Source organism: Musca autumnalis, unplaced genomic scaffold (genome assembly GCF_047663935.1).
Source record: "Musca autumnalis isolate F117 unplaced genomic scaffold, ASM4766393v1 scaffold_5, whole genome shotgun sequence".
NCBI classification, from domain to species: Eukaryota; Metazoa; Arthropoda; class Insecta; order Diptera; family Muscidae; genus Musca; species Musca autumnalis.
This window is the reverse complement of record NW_027412088.1, coordinates 54,347,472-54,371,150: the sequence shown is the minus strand read 5'-3', so window position 1 is coordinate 54,371,150 and position 23,679 is coordinate 54,347,472. Positions and strand designations below refer to the sequence as shown.

General features: G+C 35.9%; 2 protein-coding genes and 1 long non-coding RNA gene across 3 annotated transcripts; 2 read left to right on the top strand and 1 right to left on the bottom strand.

The window, feature by feature from the left end:
* Nucleotides 1–1,881: 1,881 nt before the first annotated feature.
* LOC141405095 (uncharacterized) lies at nucleotides 1,882–4,628 on the top strand. The gene is made up of 2 exons (XR_012413138.1): nucleotides 1,882–2,410; nucleotides 2,481–4,628. It is a non-coding gene; the product is annotated as an uncharacterized lncRNA (long non-coding RNA).
* Nucleotides 4,629–15,447: 10,819 nt separating this feature from the next.
* LOC141405093 (uncharacterized) lies at nucleotides 15,448–16,585 on the bottom strand. The gene is made up of 2 exons (XM_073989082.1): nucleotides 16,305–16,585; nucleotides 15,448–16,240 (listed from the first exon to the last, which is right to left on the bottom strand). Exons 1-2 carry the CDS (start codon nucleotides 16,459–16,461, stop codon nucleotides 15,975–15,977), a joined length of 423 nt encoding a protein of 140 aa, XP_073845183.1. The 5' UTR covers nucleotides 16,462–16,585; the 3' UTR covers nucleotides 15,448–15,974.
* Nucleotides 16,586–17,649: 1,064 nt separating this feature from the next.
* mRpL54 (mitochondrial ribosomal protein L54) lies at nucleotides 17,650–23,582 on the top strand. Its single transcript, XM_073989084.1, has 3 exons — nucleotides 17,650–17,832; nucleotides 17,905–18,050; nucleotides 23,357–23,582. The coding sequence occupies exons 1-3, from the start codon at nucleotides 17,739–17,741 to the stop codon at nucleotides 23,516–23,518; spliced, it is 402 nt and encodes a 133-aa protein (XP_073845185.1). The 5' UTR covers nucleotides 17,650–17,738; the 3' UTR covers nucleotides 23,519–23,582.
* The last annotated feature ends 97 nt before the right edge of the window (nucleotides 23,583–23,679 follow it).

The following is a 23,679-nucleotide window of genomic DNA, read 5'->3' as shown; positions in this document are numbered from 1 at the left end:
CCATGTATATTTGTTTTCATAGCGTTTGTTTATGTTTTTGCCAAGATGTCCGCCACAAAACATTTGAATTTAAATCAGCTGATCGAACTTGCAAATTCTTACAAGAAAAATTTTCCTTGCAAAAACTTGTAAACAAAACTCTCCAATATTCTCGTACAGGCCTATTGTCAGTTTTGAATGTCGATATTTCGCAATTATCGATAACTGTCAAACCGTCCAGCAACCACAAAACATTTTGCGGTTGAATGATGAATGGGAAAAATGAACGGCCACACTAGCAAGCAACAACAAAGCTGTCACTCGAAACTGACAATGTGTACCCAGCTTAACTCCAACGGCAAATGTACTGTGCATAACTTTTCAAATTTAACGCCGTTGCAAATCTAACGAAACAGCAATGTAACAAAGGAGCCATTTTATATTTTCAAACGTTCCGGTAAAGAAAAGTGGAAGAAAATTTTTCAATCTGTGTAAAATGAATAAACTGTGTTATAGCGCCCTTTATGCTCTTTTTAAGAGCATTTGCCGTGCTGCGGTCGGTTCAGCAAAACTAACTTTAAGTAAGATAAAATGGAGCAAGTTGAGTTTAAGCATTAAGTTCTGATAAAATAATATTTTTTTCTAAATAGCCGGCCTTCGGCCGGGGATTTTATATTTTCACTAACAAGCCGGCCTTTAACAAGGGAATTTTCGGAGGCCCATATCTCGGGAAAAACAATTTGGTCCCGATCCGAGCTTTATGCTGAAACTCATCTCAAATATTCTTTAAAAAATCCACGTTTGGATTTTTTGGAAAATATTCTTTAATTTATTCTGTTTCTTTCTTTGCAGACACTAATATGGACAATGTTGGGGAAATGCGGGAAATTTTCTGCAATATCTTCCCCAAATTTCATGAGAATGAATATGAGCTGTCTGAAATTTGGGCCGAACTCACATTTGAACTCCGCACATGCCTCCGCTTCCTGTGGTCAGACAAAAAAGAGTACAATGTCTTCAAGATCCTTGTGCTGCCGGACATCTGACTCAGATAGGTTTACGTGTGGTCCTCGAATACCGTTCGAAATGTTATATGTCCTAGCTAATAATAATAAAAAATCCTTTGTTAAAATCTCTAATATTCAAAGATTTTAATACGTTGCATTAAAAAAAAAATACAAACAATTTATTGGGATTTCTTATAGACAAAATAAGTCAAACAATCAAATTACGACTAAGACTTTACAAAAGTAATATAAAATACTTAATTTGTAGTTTGAATTCTTTAAATATACTTTTTCATTTTAAAGTAATATTTTAACGTTGGTTTATTATTCCTGTGCTTGTGGGCTAGTGTTATCCGTTTGAGTTTTTATTATAAAACGTTTATCAGGTTGCGATTTTAGCTCTAATTCCAGGCGATTAACTAACCAACCAGTTTCTTCATTACGTATGGCCGAGAAGAACATTTTACCCCTCTCTTTGGAACCTTTAACAGAGACTTCAAAATTTGCTGTCTGACCATCACAGGCGTTATTTGAATCTCCAATATCGAAACCCATATCTTTTATGGGTTCACCTAATAGACTTACAGCTCCTGGCGAAAATAGAGTAAAGAAAGTTTTATTCCATATAAGAAATTCGTTATTTGAAATATTTACCTTTATGTTGTCTCAAAATCTTAAATGCCGAACGAAAATACTCCGCATTACGTATACGTTGTTGTGGTCTCCTGTTGTTGGTGTGTTGGCCGTAGACTTCTCTTTTCTTTCATTAATTATGTCAGACAAACTAATTTTGAATTTAATTATTTTAATTTGTAATAGTACGTTTATATATAACCGGATTTAACAAACCCACTGGGTTTTAAATGTCTATTGCATTGGTTATATCGACACCTCCAAATAATAGTATGCTAAGTCTAAAAAGTGAGTTTTGCAGGAGAAGCTCTCAAAGTGTGGAAATTTTTTTGAACTTGCTACTATGCTAATATGCTGTTTATATTATAGCTTTTTGCAGGGTTAACCTTCATTATCGGGATTTGTTTGCCTAATCTCATCAAATTTATGAAGATTTACCATACAAAGTTAAATCTTTTCATGACCGGATTTGTTCGAGATCCTCCACAAAATCTGGATACTAATATAACCCAACTCTGTTTTTGTACTAAAAAATGCAACTCATTTCCTTTTGTACGAAAAGTTGCAAGTGTTATCAAAAATATTTTGTTTACATTTGCTCTGTTCCAGAACCTGCAAGAAGCTACTATTTTTTACTACGATAACATTTTTTCCTTTATGTTATCGGAAAAAATAGTAAAAATTAGTAGATTCTTGCAGTACTGGAACAGACCAATTTTGTTTGATTGTCAAACAAAAAGAAAATTGGAATATTGTAAAAAAATATAAAATTGAGGCGGATTCGCATAGAGGTAAGTAAATATTTACTTGAATAAGAAAAATAAAATAGCACTTCTATCTCTTTACATGAAATGTCTGCAGAAAAATTAATCGTTGGTCGAAAAACAACAAAAGATGTCAACAGCAACTACCGCATTCAACGGCCAGCAGAAACAACACAAACCCATGATAGGAGGAATTTGCTTACTTCGTCCGCTTTTCACAGATGTTGGGTGATGACATTATAATCTTACAAATCTCATTGGCACCCACCACAGCAAGATTTTCCACTGAGTACAAACTGTACACGTCGGAAAAGCCATATCATTGTAATGTACAACTGCCACAAGTTAATGGATAAAGGATGGAGACGCTATTGGACCTTTGTGGAACAATTTGATGCATAACTAATCCTGGATTCAGCAATTTTAGAATCAACTCTAGCAGTTGTGCATAAAAGTACACTGTGCTACACGAAGAAAAAATTCTATCGTGTTGGGGTTCGTTGGACAACGAAAATGACTTTGGTTCTTTTGGGTCACTTCGTTTTCATTTTATAACGGTAATTGTAGTGAAGAACGGAGTTTTTAAAATTGTCACCTTTAAACGGACATAACTTTTTTTCACAACGTATTTCTATATACCGGTGTCTTTATATGGTGACTGTTCCAAAACGTGGATCGATATGGTTCATCTGCAAAACTTATCTATTCCAAAACTTATCTATTTTTCAACCGATTTCATTAATTTTTCAAAAGCTAACTTAATTTTCTTTTTGTTAAAAACAAGTCATTTTTCTATTTGGTATCTTCTAAGCAGCCTAGAGAACGAGGATAAGAATTTTCCCGATTTTTCATACATTTTTTGCACTTCAACCACTATGACTTAACCATTTCCATACTTAATGGCTTGTTCGAAAGATAATATTCGCCCCTGCAAAAGAAAAACAATATACATATATGAATAGAAGTCCGTTGTGAAAAATAGAACTTATGCCCGTTTAAAGTTGAAAATCTTAGAAACCCCATTTTTACTACATTTACCGAAGTGGCCCAAGGGAACCAAAGGAATTTTCGTTGTCCATGGACCTCAACACGATAGAATTTTTTCATCAGAACTCTTGATTATTTTTTATTCAACTTTTGTAGCACAGTGTTATTGACCAAATGAAATAGTTGTTAAGACGATGAGAGTATATTGTTTTTGTTTGGATTTCCTACCCCATTTTTTCACTTGATCCAAAACCTTATAGATGCATTTTTATGGCGATCGGTTAAGGTTAACTCCAACGAGGCACTGATTCGGCAACGTTAACTCTTGCCACCAGGAGGATATTTGTTTCCAGGTGCCCGGACATAACTCCCACGGACATAACTCCCAAAATGATTTTGGGCGTTATGTCCGCTGCGCTTTGCGGACATAACCCCCAAAATTCGTTGGGAGTTATGTCCGTGAAGCAAAGCGGACATAACTCCCAACGATATTTTTCTTAATTTATAAATTATTTCTTTGCTTAATTTTGAATTTTTTAGTGATGCAGGCGAAAATATTTGTGTAAAAAATCGCGCGATTTTTTCAAAAATATTTTCGCCTGCATCGCTTTTCGTTTTTCAGAAAGTATTTGAATGTTTTTATAAAAACTTTTTATTTTCTTAAATTGTGAAAATATTTTTGAAAACAAATAGCACGATTTTTTTTCAGAAAGTATTTTCGAATTTTTACAAAATTTTTTATTTTCCTGTAGGCAGCATTTTTTGTTTAAAATAGGTTTGAAGGCAAATTTTGAATATAGTTTGATTTGAGATGGCTACTACTTATTTTGTACTTAATTTTCTTAAACATTTTAAATCAATTATAAATTATTTTGTGAAATGAAAAATGCATATGAACTTAAGTTAATTTTTAATTTTTTTCTTATAAATTTGAAATAAAGATTGTATTTAAATAAAAATCACTTAAATTTTAAAAACGGACATAACTCCCATAGGGACTTATGTCCGCTAAGTGGGGTCGGACATAGCTCCCAAAAAATTTGGAAGTTATGTCACGGCACCTTGTTTCCATAATAACTTGTATATGGCCAAAGGTGAATTTTCACGAAAATTCTCTAAAAGTTGCATTTATATTCCAATCGATGAAATTGCCTAAAAAACGAATCGTACAAAAAATTGTAAAAATCGGATCAGATTTCACATTTTTAATGCACTTTTTTTACTTTTTATTAATAAAATACAGAATAAATATTTTAAGTATGTGTATGTGTTCATTTCACTGGTCGGCATATTCACAATCCATCAGTGTGAATATCTCTCGAAACTGCCTGGTACAATTGTTGATCTAGGGGTTCTCTTTTGTATCTCTGGACCTCCGTTTCCAGTTCACGAAAATACTCCCTCACTCCGAGGGCCTATCCCTTAGGTGGTAATTTGGATGGTCTTGCCTATAACATCCAAGCAAATATTGCATCAACAGCATACTTTTGTGCCGACGCACCGGCAGGATCTTGAACTCCTCATGCAAATGGTCCACTGAAGACATGAGGAGACACCTTGTTAATGTTCTCAGTTCTGACTGATATGTACATTGTAGCTGTTGACTTAGTGGTTATCAATGCGTTTAGCCTATCATAAATGTTATCAACGGATCCGTATATATCATCTCTCTTTGAGGAGCTCCCTGCTTCACTCTACGGGGATTGGACTCCTTGTTTCTGTATTCCACGTCTGACGATCGACCATACAAATAGGATCCAGCGTTTCGGACAGGACCGGAATGTAGTATTCTCGATATCCTAGAACAGTCTAGCATGGCTGACCGTATCAAAAGCTTTGGTCAGATGCAATGCTACCATCACTGTTCTGTAGCACGGTTTGTCCTGGTTGAGTCATCGGCTGATATATGTGAAAATGGCGTGCAGTGCTGGTGTGGCATTATGCTGCTTCAGGAACCCGTGTTGATGATCTGCGACTGGATAGCACGGTGATATAAGTGAGATTGGCAGTATGATTCATCTTTGCTGGTATCCTTGGTTTCAGAAGCTGCCACGCTGCTAATTTTTTGGGGAACTATTAGGGTGGCTAGCGATCCCGTGTCATCAAGCTGATTATGTATTTTGAGCCTCCGATAGCATCTGCAACATCAACCATTGTAAATTGTGGTGGCTCCTCCTCGGCTGGAAGAGATCGCAAACGATGTGAAATACTTCTCTTCGCCCGGTCGCTATCGGGGTGCTTGATAAATTGTCGCCAAAAATAGCCTGCGCACCCTTTCAATTCTGTCATAACCACACCGTTAAACATGACAGATATCCGATCATCCTTCTTTCCAGGGTTTGATAGCACCTTAACCGTTGTCCACAATTTTTTGCAACCGGTTCCAATGTTGCAGCACTTCAGATGCTCTAGCCACTTTACGCTTGTGTTCACCGACCTATTGACTTCCACTTGGGTTCGTGTGGCGAAGCTTATCATGCCAGGATTTCAATTATTTTGGGAGTTCATATAATATATTTCGTATGTTCTTCCTTCTATTCTATTTTTAATCCATTGTTGTCTTAGAATTTAAACAATCATTTATGTAGTTTTCTTTTTTGGTTTGCTGTTTTGTATGTATACATAAACAAAAGTCAGCTGTCATTTGTATCCTCACAATTGTATATATAAACGGTTAAGATTAACCCACTGGATCTATAAATCGCACAGGGTTAACCTTCAATAGTATAAACGCCCTATAAGTCAATATTTGATTATAACTTCTGTTCGGATTGACCGATCATTACCAAAATTTGAAAGAATTTAAGTTAAAGGACGTTCGACACCTCCAAATAATAGATTGCTAATTCTGAACTGTGAGTTTTGCAGGACAAGCTCTAAAAGTTTGGAAATTTCTTTGACCTTCAGTTATATGCTAAGTAAATACTTGTTTATAACTTCTGTTCGGATTGTCCGATTATTACCAAAATTTGACAGAATTTAAGTTAAAAGACGTTATATATAAAAATGTAAAGAACTTGAAAAAATGCTAAGTCGACTTAGCATACTATTGTTTGGAGGAGTCGATATGTCAAATAAATCCTCACAAAGAAGGTTAACCCGGCAAAAAGGCTCTAATGTGTACGGCGTTTAATTTATTTGGGTAAATACCCAAAGATTATTTTAAATACATATATTAAGTGTATATACAGTGAGTCAATTAAGTATTTTGCCTCTTTAGAAAGACTTATGGCTATTTGTTTGATTCCTCCAAGGGAGACTTATATGCTGTTTATATTAGAGCTTTTTGCAGGGTTAACCTTCTTTATGAGGATTTGTTTGAAATATAAGCAATGGAATTGACATTTAAAACCCAGTCGGTTTGTTAAATCCGGTTATATATAAACGGGGTATAAGTATATAACTACAAGGAGTATTGAACAAAATCTAAACTTTTTCAACATGGGACTTTTATTATTCGATTATCATCAGGCTTTGAATAAGTTTCTTGTGAAGGAATTTTAATGTCGTCACCTGCAACAAAATTCAAATATTATTTAATGTTAAACATCAAATATTTGCAAACAAACCTATCGTTATAGGACTGGTAGGTTTTTTTCCGCAATCGGCATCAAGGTTTTGTATTAAAGTATATTTCCGGTTATATTCTTGGACAGGTTCTGTATGATGAAGTTTATGTTTGGTGACTTGCCTCCATAAAGTGGCTCCTGATGTGTGGTTTTCTTTGGCCACTGTATTGAAGGGGAGTCCAGTTTGTAAATACCTATTCACTGCATTCAATACTTCCTCTGGATTTGACTTTTTTCTTTTTTTTTGATGGTAATTTTATTGTCGGATTTTTTATTAGGTATTTGTCAATATGCCTATGTATAGAAGATTTTGTAAAGCCAAATTTGTTTGCGACTGCTTCAAGGGTGGCATCTGTGGTTATATACTCATCAATTGCTTCTTGTCTTCTTTTTACTGATCTCTACGTCCCATCAGATCTCATCCTGCCAAGGATGAACCACCACAGTTTACAATGGAGCGTTGGGCCCAGATGGAATCTCCATGGTAATGTTGAAGCAGCTGGATGAGCCGGCAGTGGAGTATCGCACTAAAGTTCTCAACTTGTCGCTAGCCACCCTCATTATTCCCCAAGTCAGGAAAATGGGCAGTGTGGTCGGTCCCGCCACTGAAGTCAGACAAGGATGTCAGCAAAAGTGAATCGTACAGGCCGATTTCGCTTTAGTCGCCCGTAGGAAAGACTCTGGAGGCCTTAGTCTTCCCCAGTATCAGAAACAGCTATCAAGTTGCCGATCATCAGCATGGATTCTGTATGTAGCACAGCACGACAACAAGAGCTGCACACCATCCCCACATATATTCGTCAAGGACTCAGCCAGAGCCCGCAGTGTGATAGAACAGTGATGTTGTTGTCTTAGCAGCATAAAAACCTACATAGACCCGTAGGTTTGATGCTGGGTTAGCAGCCGCTGGCCGAATCACTATGGTTTTGGGTCAATCCGGTACGAAAGAACCCGATGCCGTGGGATAGAACAGTGATGGTAGTTCTTGTTTTTTCAAAAACCTTTGATACTTTCAACCACTCCAAGCTGTTTAAGGAAAAAGATGTCCAAGATCCCTAAAGTGAGATTATGTCTCCGGAAATGTTTAACCTCCTCCATTCCCTGTAAAACGGCATTGAGATCGTAACTTATGCAGATGATTGTACGATGTTGGCATCAGCTACCTTCCCTGATGTCATTTGTGAAGGGCTGAACTCCTTTTTAACTGACCTTATCACCTTTTTCCAAGCGAGGAATATGGAAATATTCGCCACTAAATCTGTTCGCCACATGGACTGCAGAGGTGAGTACTGAGTTGAATGTCATGTTTGGTGAAAGCAGAATTCTGACCGCCAACTACCCAAAAATGCTACGGGTCACATTCGACAGGATGTTCATATCCGCCCTAAATGATTAATTATTATACAAACATCCCGGAAAGGACAAGGGAGACTTATCTCATATACAATATTGTATCACCTGCAGGTTGTTGCAATAATACAAAGAAAAAGTTAACATCACTTTCTTTGAAACAGAAATTGAATTTGAAGATGTGAAAGCAAATAACAATTAATATGTTATTTAATTCCATTTTGGTTCTTTTAGCTGATGCAAAATAAGCTTTTTGATTGAATGTTTTTATTTTTTCACTATTTCTCTCAAAATAGTTTTCGGATATCAAGAGATCTGAAGCTGAATATTACATGAAGAGCCAATTAATTCTTTGGTAGGTGAACGAATCGGATAACTGCCACTTTTTGGCAGCTAAAAGTATAAAAGATAAGTGCGAAATTCGCTTTGCTGCCACAAAATGCGTGCAAAACTTGTTTTGGCAGCTAAGTCAAAACTACTGTACTTGTAAACTTACATCACCATTTCTTTGAATTTTAAATTGACAGAAAAATACTTTTTTCATTTTGAAATTATAATTTTCAGTTTGTATTTCATTCGAACCAAATATACGTTTTGGACACATAAACTTCGCACAAGAGTTTCTAGCCTCTCTGGTATTTCTAAAGTGACTTTTAGGCCAATCAGAAGTAATTTTGTTTATACAAGGTAAACGTTCTGTGGGTTTGTTGATTGATATAGTGAATAAATAGTATTATTCCCGGGTATAAGTCCCCGGTTATAAGCATTCCCTGTGGTGCAAATTGTGAAAAAAGGTGTAAGTTTTGGTTACAATCAGTTTTTGTTGGTGATACCCAGTTGAAAAAAGAGAATTTTTTAATTTGGTGAAGAAAATATAAAACCAAAAATTTTAATTTAAGTGATTCCCTTTTATCCCCTGCCGGATTTGAGGTGTTTTTTGTATTTTTAATTTAACGTTGACGCGCACTCGTATATTTCAATATATATATATATATATATATATATATATATATATATATTTCAATCCATGTTGCAAACTATCAATTTTTTTAATTCTTTCTTATTTTCCAAGAAAATGTACAACTTTTTCACTAAAGGTATGTGTCCTCAGTAATCATATATCTCTTACGAAGCTATTAATTAACAACGCTTCTCAATATAATTAGTAGCTTTTTTTAAAGATTTTTTATCAGAATTGAAACCATGTACCTTCAATGTAGCTTAAAAAAAAATGTTCAATTTTTTTTCGATGGAATGGAAAAATAAAAAAAAATTGTAAAATTAATAATTTGAAGTGAAATGCAAGTGATTGTATTTGCCGATTTTTTGGCGATTTGTGGTTTTTAATATAGGAATACCCTGCTTATATGCAGTTGCATGATGAAATTATAAGGTGGCGTAAAACGGCCAGCTGATTGGTTTCAATCTGTCAAATATTTTGTTATTGTGAATAAATTGTATGAAAACGTAAACAAACATTTCGGCATATTGAAGAATTTTCGGCCAAAATAGAGTTGTTGTTGTGCTACTTACGTGACCTGTTAAATAGATCTTGTGCAGTTGCACTTATATCCGGGAAATACTATAAAATTTTGTTTTTAATTTTAATTAAATTAATTAATTGTTATTTGTCTATATTTAGGGTAAATATGTCTTGGATAGAAAACCAAAACATTTATTGCGACGTGGCAAAATACATCACGAGGCAACCATACTCTCCGCCCGTTAAAAAATAATAATGACGAAAGCTCTTCTATCAAGGAAAGCGTACATCTTGGATAGAGAAATCTCGGGAACAAAGACACCTTCTATTCATATAGTAGAGCAGTGGTATCCACGAAGCGAAATGGGGTTTTCCCCATCCACAAAACTAAGATGGCAAATTTCTTCGCCACTCAAGGGGATGATATGAAAAAAGCTGTTTTGTCATTTGATGCGCTGAGGATCAATAACAGAGATAGGAGATATCAATATGCTTTTCTTCTAACAGGCATCAAATCGAAATGGCTCAAATGGATAGGAACGGAGTCGCGGACCCGTTACGACACACGATATATAGATGACATGATGCAACAAATGTTTCAGGCAGCACAAAATATAGGGTTGGATGTTGTTGCTAGTGTATCTGATGCGGACTCCACGCATCGAGGATTGGTGCCCGAATACAGCGATAGAAATTTACTTTATCGGGGAAAATTATTTTTGTTCGATGTATACCAATTACTTTTACATCTTACGCAACTATTCCTCATTGGAGAAATATCTTACATCAATTCAAATGCAGTTCTTCAACCTGAATTTGTTGCGAACTTCAGTCGTGACATCGACTATTTCGCCCAAGGCTACTTCTATGAGAATTTCGAAATAGAGCGTTACCAAGATATTTTTAACCCAGTAGTTGTTAATTATCTTGACGGAATATGGCGGCAGAACACAGCTGACATCAATGTGAAAAATACATTGGACTTCGTGACGTTGACGACAAATTTTGTGATAATTCTAACAGGAGTAGGAACTATCGATGATAAGAGAAATTTCATCACACAGTATAAAGAACTTTTACAAACTCTGAGATATACGAATAAGCATCATCTCTACTGCACACTCACTGCGTGCGATCGACTGCTGGAAATGTATGGTGATTTGAGTATAAAGTTATTAAGTTCTCACCATACAGTAGAGAAATTTTTCGCCGGCATAAGGTACAACGTACATGGTAAGCCAACGATGTTTACCATGTCATATGAGAAGGCACGATACGATTCGTGTCTTGAATGTACAGATGAATTACAATTTGCAGAAAAATTATTCTGGAGTGACATCGACTTCCCAACAGAACCATACTAATATATATATATATATATATATATATATATATATATATATATATATATATATATATATCTATATATATAAATGAGCTTGGTGATAAGTGATTGACTGACTGACTGACTGATTCATCATCAACGCCCAGCCAAAACGGCTAAAGCTAGGACCTTGAAATTTTACCAGTGGGTCACTGTTGATGCAAATGTGCGAGATAAGGCCGGGTTTTAGAAAATTCGTCCTGGAACCACAAAAAATAACAACAACAAAAATCCTTATTTTTCATTATTATTAAGTACTTATGCACTTAGTTGGCCCTCTGCAAGACATGTGTCAAATTAACAATGCTATAACTTCATGATACCGTAAACGATCACACATAATTTCAAATTTTGTAGTTTACTTCTAGGCGCACTTATTTTATCGTAAACCACTAAATAATAGAAAGACAAGACATTTGTTATCTTCCATTGCAACAGATGTCGCAGTTGGTGTTAATGATATACACATCAATTACAGCTTCGATTTGGATGAACGGATAGAGTTTGATTCCTCAAATTTGGACTGAGGATCACTGATGAAGAGTAAGAAAGATGCACCAAAGGGTTTTTGGAAACTTGAGTGTACGAAAAGTACTAAATGGTACTAAATTTAGTACAATTTGGATTTGGGTGAACGGATAGAGCTGGATTCCTGAAATTTGGAATTGATATTACTGTTGGAGTGTAGGACTGGGGAAGTTTTGGAAATTCTTACTTATGTGAATGAAAAGTACTAAATGGTACTAAATTTGGGCCAATGGGGATTTGGGTGAACGGATATAGTTGGAATCTCGAAATTTGGAATTGAGATTACTGGTGGGGTGTAGAATTGAGGTAGTTTTGAAAATTCGTACTTATGGGTACGAAAAGTACTAAATGGTACTAAATTTAGTGCAATTTGGATTTGGGTGAACGTATGTATGTAGCTGGAAACCTGAAATTTGGAATTAAGATTACTGTGAAGTGTAGGACTGAGATATGAGGGTGGTTTTCGAAATTCGTACTTATGTGTTCGAAAAGTACTAAATTTGGTACAATAGGGATTCGAGTGAACGGACAGAGCTGGAATCCTGAAATTTGAAATTGAGATTATTGTTGGAGGCTGTAGAGGTAGAATTTGGATTTGGGTGACGGATAGTGTTTGAGTCCTGAAATTTGAAATTAGGATAACTATTGGAGTGTAGGACTGAGGTAGTAAGGGTACGAAAATTACTAAGTGGTACTACCTGTGATACAATTTGGATTTGGGGGAACGGATAGAGCTGGAATCCTGGAATTCGGTCAGACTGCTGTTGGAGTATAAGATTGAGATGGAAGTAGTTTTTGAAATTCGTACTTATGGGTACGAAATGTACCAAATGGTACAACTTGGATTTGAGTGCACGGATAGCGCTGGAATCCTGTTATTTGGAATTATGGTTACTGTTTAAGTGAAGGATTAAGGTTGTTTTGGAAAATCGAATTGTACAGAATTTGGTACAATTTGTTTTTGTGTAAAGGGGTTTTTGGAAATTCGTCGTAGAAAGGTACGAAAAGTGCTAAAGTGTACTAAATATGGAATCCATTGTATTAGGCAAACGCGAAGAGCTAGAATTCTGAAATTTTGAACGAGTGGTCATTGATGGAGAGTTATGAAGATGTACCAAAGGGCATTTAGAAACTCGACCTATAAGTGTACGAAAGGTACTAAAAGTTTCTAAATTTGGTACCAATTGCATATTTTTAATGGATAAAGCCAGAATCTTCAAATTTGGTATGGGAATCAAGGTTGGGAAATGGCGTTGAAATAAGGATATTGTTTTGGAAGTTCGTATTTATGATTACGAGCAGTAATAATTTGGAATTGGGTGAACGGAGAGTGGTGGAATCCTAAAGTTTTGAATTAAGATTACTGTAGAGGTGTATGATTGAGATAGTTTTGGAAATTCGTACCTTTGGGTACGAAAAGTACTAAATGGTACTAAATTTGGTACAATTTGGATTTGGATGAACGGAACTAAGATTACTGCCGGACAGTAGAATTGAGGTAGTTTTGGAAATTCGTACTTATGGGTACGAAAACCACTAAATTTGGTACAATTTGAATTTTAGTAAACGGATAGTGTTGGAATTAGGAATTAAGATTACTGTAGGAGTGTAGTATTGAGGAAATTTTTAAAATTCGTACGTATGGGTACGAGAAGTACTAAATGGTACTAAATATGGTACAATATGGATTTCAGGATTCCAGGTCTACCCGTTCACCCAGGTAGACCTGGAATCCTGAAATTTTTGTTTGGGAAAGAAATGGTACTAAATTTGATACAATTTGGATTCGGGTGAATTAATAGAGCTGGAATCCTGAAATTTGGAATTACGATTACAGTCGAAGAGTAGGATTCAGGTTGCTTTGAAAAGGCAAACTTATGGTACTAAATTTAATACAATTTGTATGTAGGTGAACGGATAGCAATTTGAAAGTATGATTATTGTAGCCCTGTTGCGTTGAGGAAGTTTTGAAAATTGGTACGAAAATTCTAAATTATTCTAAATTTTGTACAATTTTAATTTGGTTTAACGGATAGAGTTTGAATCCTGAAATTTGGGAGTAAGATTACTACTAAAGTGAAGGATTGAGGTAGTTTTGGAAAATCTTACTTATGGATACGAAGAGTTCGACTTGATACTAAGTTTGGTACAATTTGGAATTGGACGAACGGATACAGCTGGAATCTTGAGATTTGGAGTTAGGGTGTGTATTGGTGTGCAACGTTGATCTCGCTGTTAATGTGTAAGGGTGAGATACGGCTGATCTTTTTGAAAATCGAACTTAAGGGGTACGTACAGTACTAAGATAAAAATAAATATTTATTAAAATTGGTATTAGTGCGACCAAATTTGCAGTGTTTGTCATTTCCATATTATATATTGTTTATTTGTTTTTTTTTATATCCTTTCCGCATACGAAGTAGCGGGCATTTTGCTAGTATATATATATATATATATATATATATATATATACAATATGCATAAATGAAATATGAAATAATGCACAACGGCACAAATATAATCTCCCTACTTATATAAAATGAAATATGAAATAATGCACTATAAGCCACAAATATAATCTCCCTACTTATATACATATATGCGTCGCGGATATAGAGACTGGATGGCAGGTAAAATCCATAATCGACCCCTATATTTCAATTCAATTTCGTTTATTTACATTCAATACTTTAATACCATAGAGGGCTATTTATAGAAACAGCACAGAGAATTCCTCCGCCAACTGGGTAGGCTTGTACTAGAAGAGCTACCCAGGACATTTTTCCCCAGACGACATTTTACTCTGTCTGACCTAATGCGACGATGGTCTGAACAGGGAAATGGACTTTTGGACACGACTGGCTGCCGACAGAGGCTGAAACTGCAGATTGTATCTCTACTTCGATAAAATCTTTCCTGCAAAGGTTGTTTTGTGGAATTAATGCACAGAATTCAAAGACGGACCCAGAGTATATACCCAGATACTTAATACGATCCCCAAAGGTAAGCAATTGGCAAAAATAGGCCTACAAGCTGTAAGGATCCTAAAGTTAGTGTACAGTCTGAGAAACCTGTCTTCAGTTAGGAATAGAATCAATATCCACAGTCTCAATTTTCAAACGTACTCGTTTTTCCGAGGTTGCATAGATGTCAAAAGATAATGGTTTCACAGACTATACCAATGTACGTCCTTGCTCATATTTATAACATCGTACATCGAGGAATATTCAATTATCCGTAACAAAATCTACGAACACTATTATCATATGGAAAATGTACTCCGGAAATGGAATGTCAATGAATAATAGAATAATAAAATTATAATAATTCCGACCAATATCTATCCGAAGATAATTGACGTCACATTTGACCTCCGTGCTGCCGGACTTCTGACTCAGATAGGTTTACGTGTGGTCTTCGAATACCGTTCGAAATGTTATATGACCTAGCTAATAATAATTAATAAAAAATCCTTTGTTAAAATCCCTAATACAGTTGAACCTCGACTATACGTGAATCGATTATCCGGGAAACTCTATTATCCGTGATAGAATATTACCTCTAGTATCACAAAAAGCATGGAACAAAGTCAATTCAGATGAATGTGATGACGATTGTCATGAATGATATTTTATTTTGTTTTACTTGTTCAGTAATTATATTTTAATGTAACGTAAAATAACTCCTTAAATGAGTAATTGTTCTTTTGACGTTTTCTTTTTGTTTTATGTCCTACTATCAGTCTGTAACAAACCGTGTAAGAGAGTCGACATTCATTGCTCAACACGTTTAGTTGAGCTCTCGTTTAATTTAATAAAATGAATTCCAAGCTTTTAATTTTAAACTAATTCACACACACGCGTTTTATATAGCCATGACACGATGATATTGTGTATCCTTCTAAGATTTGGTAGATTTCCTTAACAGATATAATAAAAATTGAAGAGTTTAATATTATTGTACAATTCTATGCCATTTTTACTTAAAAATATGTTCAAAAGCTGAATAAAAATATTGCCTCCATTATCCGGGAAAATCGATTATCCGTAATGCCTCAGGTCCCGACCACAACGGATAATCGAGGTCCGACTGTATTAAAAAAAGTATTAATACATTGCATTAAAAAAATAATAATAAAAACAATTTATTGGGATTTCTTATAGACAAAATAAGTCAAACAATCAAATTACGACTAAGACTTTATAAAAGTAATATAAAATACTTAAATTTGTAGTTTGAATTCTTTAAACATACTTTTTCGTTCTAAAGTAATATTTTAACGTGGGTTTATTATTCCTGTGCTTGTGGGCTAGTGTTATCCGTTTGAGTTTTTATTATAAAACGTTTATCAGGTTGTGATTTTAGCTCTAATTCCAGGCGATTAACTAACCAACCAGTTTCTTCATTACGTATGGCCGAGAAGAACATTTTACCCCTCTCCTTGGAACCCTTAACAGAGACTGCAAAATTTGCTGTCTGACCATCACATGCATTATTTGAATCTCCAATATCGAAACCCATATCTTTTATGGGTTCACCCAATAGACTTACAGCTCCTGGCGAAAATAGAGTGAACAAAGTTTCAGTTCATATAAGGAATTCGTTATTTGAAATAATTACCTTTATGTTGTCTTAAAATCTTAAACGCCGAACGAAAATACTCCGCATTACGTATACGCTCCTCGATTTTAAATCGCATATACATAACACTTGAAATGCCTGCGATCCCAATATAAACTGCATATTTGGCCAATGTTTTATTTGAAGGAAATCTCATGTTGGTTAATTGTGTGATTATAATTATTTATAAATACTAGTTTTTAATTAATAACTAATAACAATTATTTGTTGCATAGAATAACACCGGTAAAACACTACAAAATCGACAGTTGGATAACAGCTGTTTTCTCAAAACAATCACACGTTCATTGACATTTGATTTTGTTACAGGGGTTGCCAATATTTACGTTTATTCATTTGGAGTTTTTTCCGTTAGTGCAAATGTTTCAACAAATTTATAAATGAGATTAACCCCCTGTTTTTGTAACTTATTTTTGTTCGTTCGTCTATATTCGTAATAATTTAGGCATCCATAGCTCAGCCCCCTGAAGACATACATACCTAATTTTTCGTATACCCGTTCCATATATCGCTAAGAATTCCTCATTTAAAAATCAGCGCTCTACATTTGCGCTAAAGCGAGTAAATTGATCTACAAAATTTGACAATTCGTGTGAGAACAATAAAATTTTTTACAAAAACTGGGCGTAAATATTGAAAGAATTCTCTAAAAAAATTCCGCTTTAAAATTTTCAGTCATTGTGTTTCTTGTTAAGGGGATGTTTACATTATCTATCTATGTCATATGTGCCGAAATTTTCCATTGTTGTACTTTCGCTAATGTGTGCAATATTGGGGATTTTCCTTACGCCATTTCTTTTTGCGTCCACACAAGCAAAGATGCAGTGAAATCACGTCTCCTCTATTGCCAGCGTGGGTAAATATGGAAAGTTTTTATTTCGTGTCATATGACATTGGTGACTGAGGTAACTGATGTAAACAACCTCTAAGAGAAAATGTTTTGCTACATTTCGTATTGTAATGCTTGGTTTACATTTACGAAATCCACTCGATTTCAACTGTCAAATCCATAGGTAAAACGTCAAATGAAATCCAGATGAGATTTCATTTGACGTTTGAGCTGTGGAATTGACAGTTGAAATAAACTTGAGTTCAAATGCCAATTCCACTGCTTAAACGTCAAATGAAATCCAATGGATTTCAGATAAGTTTTCATTTGACGTATACGCAAAGGAATTGACGGTTGAAATCGAGTGGATTTCGTAATTGTAAACTTCGAATTCAATCAACAAGGAGCATCTCAAGAAAACTGGTCGAAATAAGCTTTCAACTTAATATTGGATTTGGCAACCCTAGTTTATTATGACATTTTACGGCAAACTACTTGAGGTTATGTTTATGTAAAATAACTAAAATAACTATTTAGACGATTTAGTAGTGGAATAAAGTTTTTTTTTTAATATTTAATTAAAAATGAGTTTAATGAACACATTAAATATGTCATTACAAGTGTTACGGCAACAAATGTTGCTGTCATCCAGCACAACATTTATCCGTACATTTGCTGGTAAGATTGTTGTGTTACCAAATATTCTTCTGGAAAGCGATAATGTTATGTTCCATTTTCCGTTTCATATAGCACCCCCAGCAGCCAAGAAATTAAAAAAATTGGGAAAACTAGGTCCCATTATGGAAAAGAAAGTTATTCCCGTGGAGACAGACGCCAATAAATTAGTTAATTATGTTTGCGGAAGCAATATCTATAAGACCGGTGAAGATATTAAGGTGAGTTTACACGCTCCGACCAGTACACGATTCTGAGTATTTGTAGAACAAAATAAAATCTTTGTATCCTCATGGAGATAGCCCATTATTACATGAGAAGGCACACTGTTGCAGTGATCAGGACGGCGTTATGTCCATATGTATGTTCATATGTATGTATATTCACACAGCCAAACAATAAGTAATAAGTGGACATCATGAACTTAGTATTTAGTGGTCGGAATTCTGTTACCATTGTTAAATCACATTTGGTCTGTTCCAGTACTGCAAGAATCTACTAATTTTTACTATTTTTTCCGATAACATAAAGGAAAAAATGTTATCGTAGTAAAAAATAGTAGCTTCTTGCAGGTTCTGGAACACAGCAATTATATACATTATATGTTGTCAATATTATATGCGCGTCTGCAAAGTGCTGCCTGCCAGGGACTTGAGAACCTTGTTCCTTCACCTCAGCTTGTCGCCACAACTATGCGCGGACGAAGTAAACATACTGTCGAATGTTGCCCCAAGAATATTGAATTTATGTCGGAATTATGTTGCGATTTACCACGATATTTAAAGTCGTGCGGTCAGTGGCTTCAGATTTAATGGGAGATATTTGGTAAGATCGATCATTTCTGGAAGAGAGGGCGTGCTATTCTTGGCAATTGTATGGGAAAGAGAGTTGTGTTTAACGTTTTCGTATGTCTGTTCTACAGAGCATGTCTGTTCTACAGAGCCTTTATGAAAGAAAGCATGTTCCTATAGACCTTTTCTGAAAGAGAGAGCGCTTCTACAGATCTTTCCTGAAAGATATGATGCTTTTCAATACCATTTCTGGAAGAAAGTGTGATTTTAAATACCGTTTCTAAAAGTAAGAGTGCTTCTTTAGACCTTTTCTGCTAGAAAGGTTGCTTCTATAGACCCTTCCTGAAAGAAAGGCTGATTCTAAAGACCCTTTTTGAAAGGAAGGGTGATTCTATAGACCCCTATGAACGGAAGTTTGCTTCTATAGAAACTTTCTGAAAGGAAGAGTGCTTCCATAGACCATTTTTGAAAGGTAGGGTGTTTCTATAGACTCTTTCTGAAAAGAAGGCTGCTTCTATAGACACTTTCTTAAAGGAAGGGTGCTTCTATAGACACTTTCTTAAAGGAAGGGTGCTTCTATAGACCTGTTCTGAAAGGAAGGGTGCTTCTATAGGCCTTCTCTAAAAAGAAGGGTGTTCCTATATACCATTTCTAAAAGGAGGGGTGCTTCTATAGACCTTTCTAAAAGGAAGGGTGCTTCTATAAACTTTTTCAGAAAGGAATAGTGGTTTTTTATACCCTTTCTGAGACGAAGGGTGCTTCTATAGACCCTTTCTGAAAGGAAGGGTGCTTTTATAGACCCTTTCTGAAAGGAAGGGTGCTTTTTTAGAACCTTTCTGAAAGGAAGGGTGAATCTATAGACGTTTTCTGAAAAGAAGGGTGCTTTTTAGACATTTTCTTAGAGGAAGGGTGCTTCTATATACTCTTTCTGAAAGGAAGGGTGCATCTATAGACCCTTTCTGAAATGAAGGGTGCATCTATAGACCCTTTCTGAAAGTAAGGGTGCTTCGGTAGACCCTTTCAGAAAGGAAAAGTGCATCTATAGACCCTTTCAGAAAGGAAGAGTGCTTCTGTAGACCCTTACAAAAAGTAAGGGTGCATCTATAGACCTTTTCTGGAAGGAAAAGTGCGTCTATAGACCCTCTCTGAAAGGAAAAGTGCATCTATAGACTCTCTCCGAAAGGAAGTGTCCTTTTTTAGACCCTTTCTGAAAGGAAGGGTGATTCTATAGACCCATTTTAAAATGAAGGGTACTTAAATAGACCCTTTCTAAAAGGAAGGCTGCTCCTATAAAAGCTTTCAAAAGGAAGGGTGCTTCTATAGACCTTTTTTTGAAAGGAAGGGTGCTTCTATAGAATCTTTCTGAAGGGAATGATGCTTCTATAGACCCTTTCTAATAGGAAGGGTGCTTCTATAGACCCTTATTAAAAGTAAGGGTGCTTCTGTAGACACTTTCTGAAAGGAAAAGTGCATCTGTAGACCCCTTCTGAAAGGAAAAGTGTATCTATAGACCCTTTCTGAAAAGAAGAGTGCTTCTATAGACCCTTACAAAAAGTAAGGGTGCTTCTATAGACCTTTCCTAAAAGGTATGTTGCTTCTATAGGCTCTTTCTAAAAAGAAGGGTGCTTCTATAGACCCATTCTAAAGGAAGTGTGGTTCTATATACCCTTTCTAAAAGGAAGGGTGCTTCTGTAGACCCTTTCTGAAAGGAAGGGTGCTTCTATAGACCCTTTCTGAAAGGAAGGGTGCTTCTATAGACCTTTTCCGGAAAGAAGGGTGTTCCTATAGAAACTTTCTGAAAGGAAGGGTGCATCTATAGAACCTCTCTGCAAGAAAGGGTGCTTTTATAGTCCCTTTCTAAAAGAAAGGGTGCTTGTATAGACACTTTCTGAAAGAACAGGTGCTTCTTTGGACCCTTTCTAAATGAAAGGGTGCTTCTTTAGAACCATTCTGAAAGAAAGGTTGCTTCTGTAGACCCTTTCTGAAAGGAGGGATGCTTCTATAGACCTTTCTGAAAGAAAGGTTGCTTCTATAGGCCCTTTCTAAAAGAAAGGGTGTTTGTATAGACAGTTTCTGAAAGAACTGGTGCTTCTTTAGACCCTTTCTAAAAGAAAGGGTGCTTCTGTAGCGCCTTTATGAAAGGAAGTTTGCTTCTATAGACCCTTTATGAAGGGAAGTTTGCTTCTGAAAGGAATAGTGCTTCTTTTCTGAAACAGAGGGCGCTTTTAAAAACCATTTCTGAAAGAAAGGGTGCTTTTAAATACCATTTGTGAAAGGAAGGGTGCTTTTATAGACCCTTTCTAAAAGGAAGGGTGCTTCTATAGCCCCTTTCTGAAAGGAAGGATGCTTCTATAGACCTTTCTGAAAGGAAGAGGTGCTTCTATAGCCCCTTTCTGAAAGGAAGGATGCTTCTATAGACCTTTCTGAATGGAAGAGGTGCTTCTATAGGTGCCTTTCTAAAAGCAGGGGTGCTTCTATAGACCCTTTCTGAAAGGAAGGATGCTTCTATAGACGTTTTCTGAAAGGAAGGGTCCATTTTTTAGACACTTTCTGAGAGGAAGGGGGCTTCTGTAGACCCTTTCGGAAAGGAAGAGTGCTTCTATAGACCATTTTTAAAAGGACGGGTGCTTCTATAGACCTTTCCTAAAAGGTATGTTGCTTCTATAGGCTCTTTCTAAAAATAAGGGTGGTTCTATAGACCCTTTCTAAAAGGAAGGGTGCTTCTATATAACTTTTCTAAACGAAAGGTTGGTTCTATAGACCCTTTTGAAAGGAAGGGTGCTTCTATAGACCTTTCCTAAAAGGTATGTTGCTTTTATAGGCTCTTTTTAAAAAGAAGGGTGCTTCTATAGAGCCTTTCCAAAGGAAGGGTGCTTCTATATACCCTTTCTGAAAGGAAGGGTGCTTCTATAGACCCTTTCTGAAAGGAAGGGTGCTTCTATAGACCTTTTCCGGAAAGAAGCGTGTTCCTATAGAACCTCTCTGCAAGAAAGGGTGCTTTTATAGTCCCTTTCTAAAAGAAAGGGTGCTTGTATAGTCCCTTTCTAAAAGAAAGGGTGCTTGTATAGTCCCTTTCTAAAAGAAAGGGTGCTTGTATAGTCCCTTTCTAAAAGAAAGGGTGCTTGTATAGTCCCTTTCTAAAAGAAAGGGTGCTTGTATAGTCCCTTTCTAAAAGAAAGTGTGCTTGTATAGTCCCTTTCTAAAAGAAAGGGTGCTTGTATAGTCCCTTTCTAAAAGAAAGGGTGCTTGTATAGTCCCTTTCTAAAAGAAAGGGTGCTTGTATAGACACTTTCTGAAAGAACTGGTGCTTCTTTGGACCCTTTCTAAAAGAAAGGGTGCTTCTGTAGACCCTTTCTGAAAGGAGGGATGCTTCTATAGACCTTTCTGAAAGAAAGGGTGCTTCTATAAACCTTTCTGAAAGAAAGGGTGCTTCTATAAACCTTTCAGAAAGAAAGGTTGCTTCTATAGGCCCTTTCTAAAAGAAAGGGTGCTTGTATAGACAGTTTCTGAAAGAACTGGTGCTTCTTTAGACCCTTTCTAAAAGAAAGGGTGCTTCTTTAGACCCTTTCTAAAAGAAAGGGTGCTTCTGTAGCCCCTTTATGAAAGGAAGGATGCTTCTATAGACCTTTCTGAAAGGATGAGGTGCTTCTATAGCCCCTTTCTGAAAGGAGGGATGCTTCTATAGACCCTTTCTGAAGGAAAGGGTGCTTCTATAGTCCTTTTCCGGAAAGAAGGGTGTTCCTGTAGAAACTTTCTGAAAGGAAGGGTGCATCTATAGAACCTCTCTGCAAGAAAGGGTGCTTCTATAGTCCCTTTCTAAAAGAAATGGTGCTTGTATAGACACTTTCTGAAAGAACTGGTGCTTTTTTGGACCCTTTCTAAATAAAAGGGTGCTTCTTTAGACCCTTTCTGAAAGAAAGGGTGCTTCTTTAGAACCTTTCTGAAAGAAAGGGTGCTTCTGTAGACCCTTTCTGAAAGGAGGGATGCTTCTATAGACCTTTCCGAAAGAAAGGGTGCTACTGTAGACCCTTTCTGAAAGGAGGGATGCTTCTATAGACCTTTCTGAAAGAAAGGTTGCTTCTATAGGCCCTTTCTAAAAGAAAGGTTGCTTCTATAGGCCCTTTCTAAAAGAAAGGTTGCTTCTATAGGCCCTTTCTAAAAGAAAAGGTGCTTGTATAGACAGTTTCTGAAAGAACTGGTGCTACTTCAGACCCTTTCTGAATGAAAGTGTGCTTCTGTGTGCTTTCAGAAAGGGTGCTTCTGTAGCCCCTTTATGAAAGGAAGTTTGCTTCCATAGACCCTTTATGGAAGGAAGTTTGCTTCTGAAAGGAATAGTGCTTCTTTTCTGAAGGGTGCTTCTATAGCCCCTTTCTGAAAGGAGGGATGCTTCTATAGACCTTGCTGAAAGGAAGAGGTGCTTCTATAGCCCCTTTCTGAAAGGAGGGATGCTTCTATAGACCTTTCTGAAAGGAAGAGGAAGGGTGCTTCTATTAGTGCATCACTAATGTTGATTTAGTTTTGTCCGAGATTAGAACTCACTACAATATGAGTTTAGGGTATTGTCTCCAAAGACAGTTGGCTCTTTAACTGCCCAAGCAACATGTACTCATCATGGTCTCGACTTAATGTGGGATCTTTAAAAGCAGCTATATTCTTAGATCTGAAGATTTAACCACATGTTTTCCTTCTTCTACAATAACTCTGTTTTAAAACTTCTTTCAATTTCTTATTTGCAGTTGAAACCCGATTCCGAATATCCCGATTGGTTATGGACATTGAATGTTGATCGTATTATACCGCTGGAAGAAATGGATCCCAACACTAAACAATATTGGAGACGTTTGAGGAAAATGGCCTTGAGACGTAACAATCAATTGGCTAAATTGAAGAAATTTTAATCCATAGTCATAAGAATGGAAAATATTTCCAATAATAAAGTTAATGTTATTTGTTAAAATGAAATTGTTTTAATTAAAAACAGAAAAAAAAACAAAGGTTTATTGACCACTCATCTGTTGGTTAAATATTTATATAAAATTCTCCCATTCTTACAAAATCA

Bases quoted from the DNA above. Each gene is read 5' to 3' on its own strand.
- LOC141405093 (XM_073989082.1), bottom strand. From the start codon at position 16,461: ATGAGATTTCCTTCAAATAAAACATTGGCCAAATATGCAGTTTATATT. The intron at 16,241-16,304 runs GTAATTATTTCA...TATTTTCGCCAG, and splicing joins GATTTTAAGACAACATAAAG to GAGCTGTAAGTCTATTGGGT.
- mRpL54 (XM_073989084.1), top strand. From the start codon at position 17,739: ATGAGTTTAATGAACACATTAAATATGTCATTACAAGTGTTACGGCAA. The intron at 17,833-17,904 runs GTAAGATTGTTG...CGTTTCATATAG, and splicing joins ATTTATCCGTACATTTGCTG to CACCCCCAGCAGCCAAGAAA. The intron at 18,051-23,356 runs GTGAGTTTACAC...TCTTATTTGCAG, and splicing joins AGACCGGTGAAGATATTAAG to TTGAAACCCGATTCCGAATA.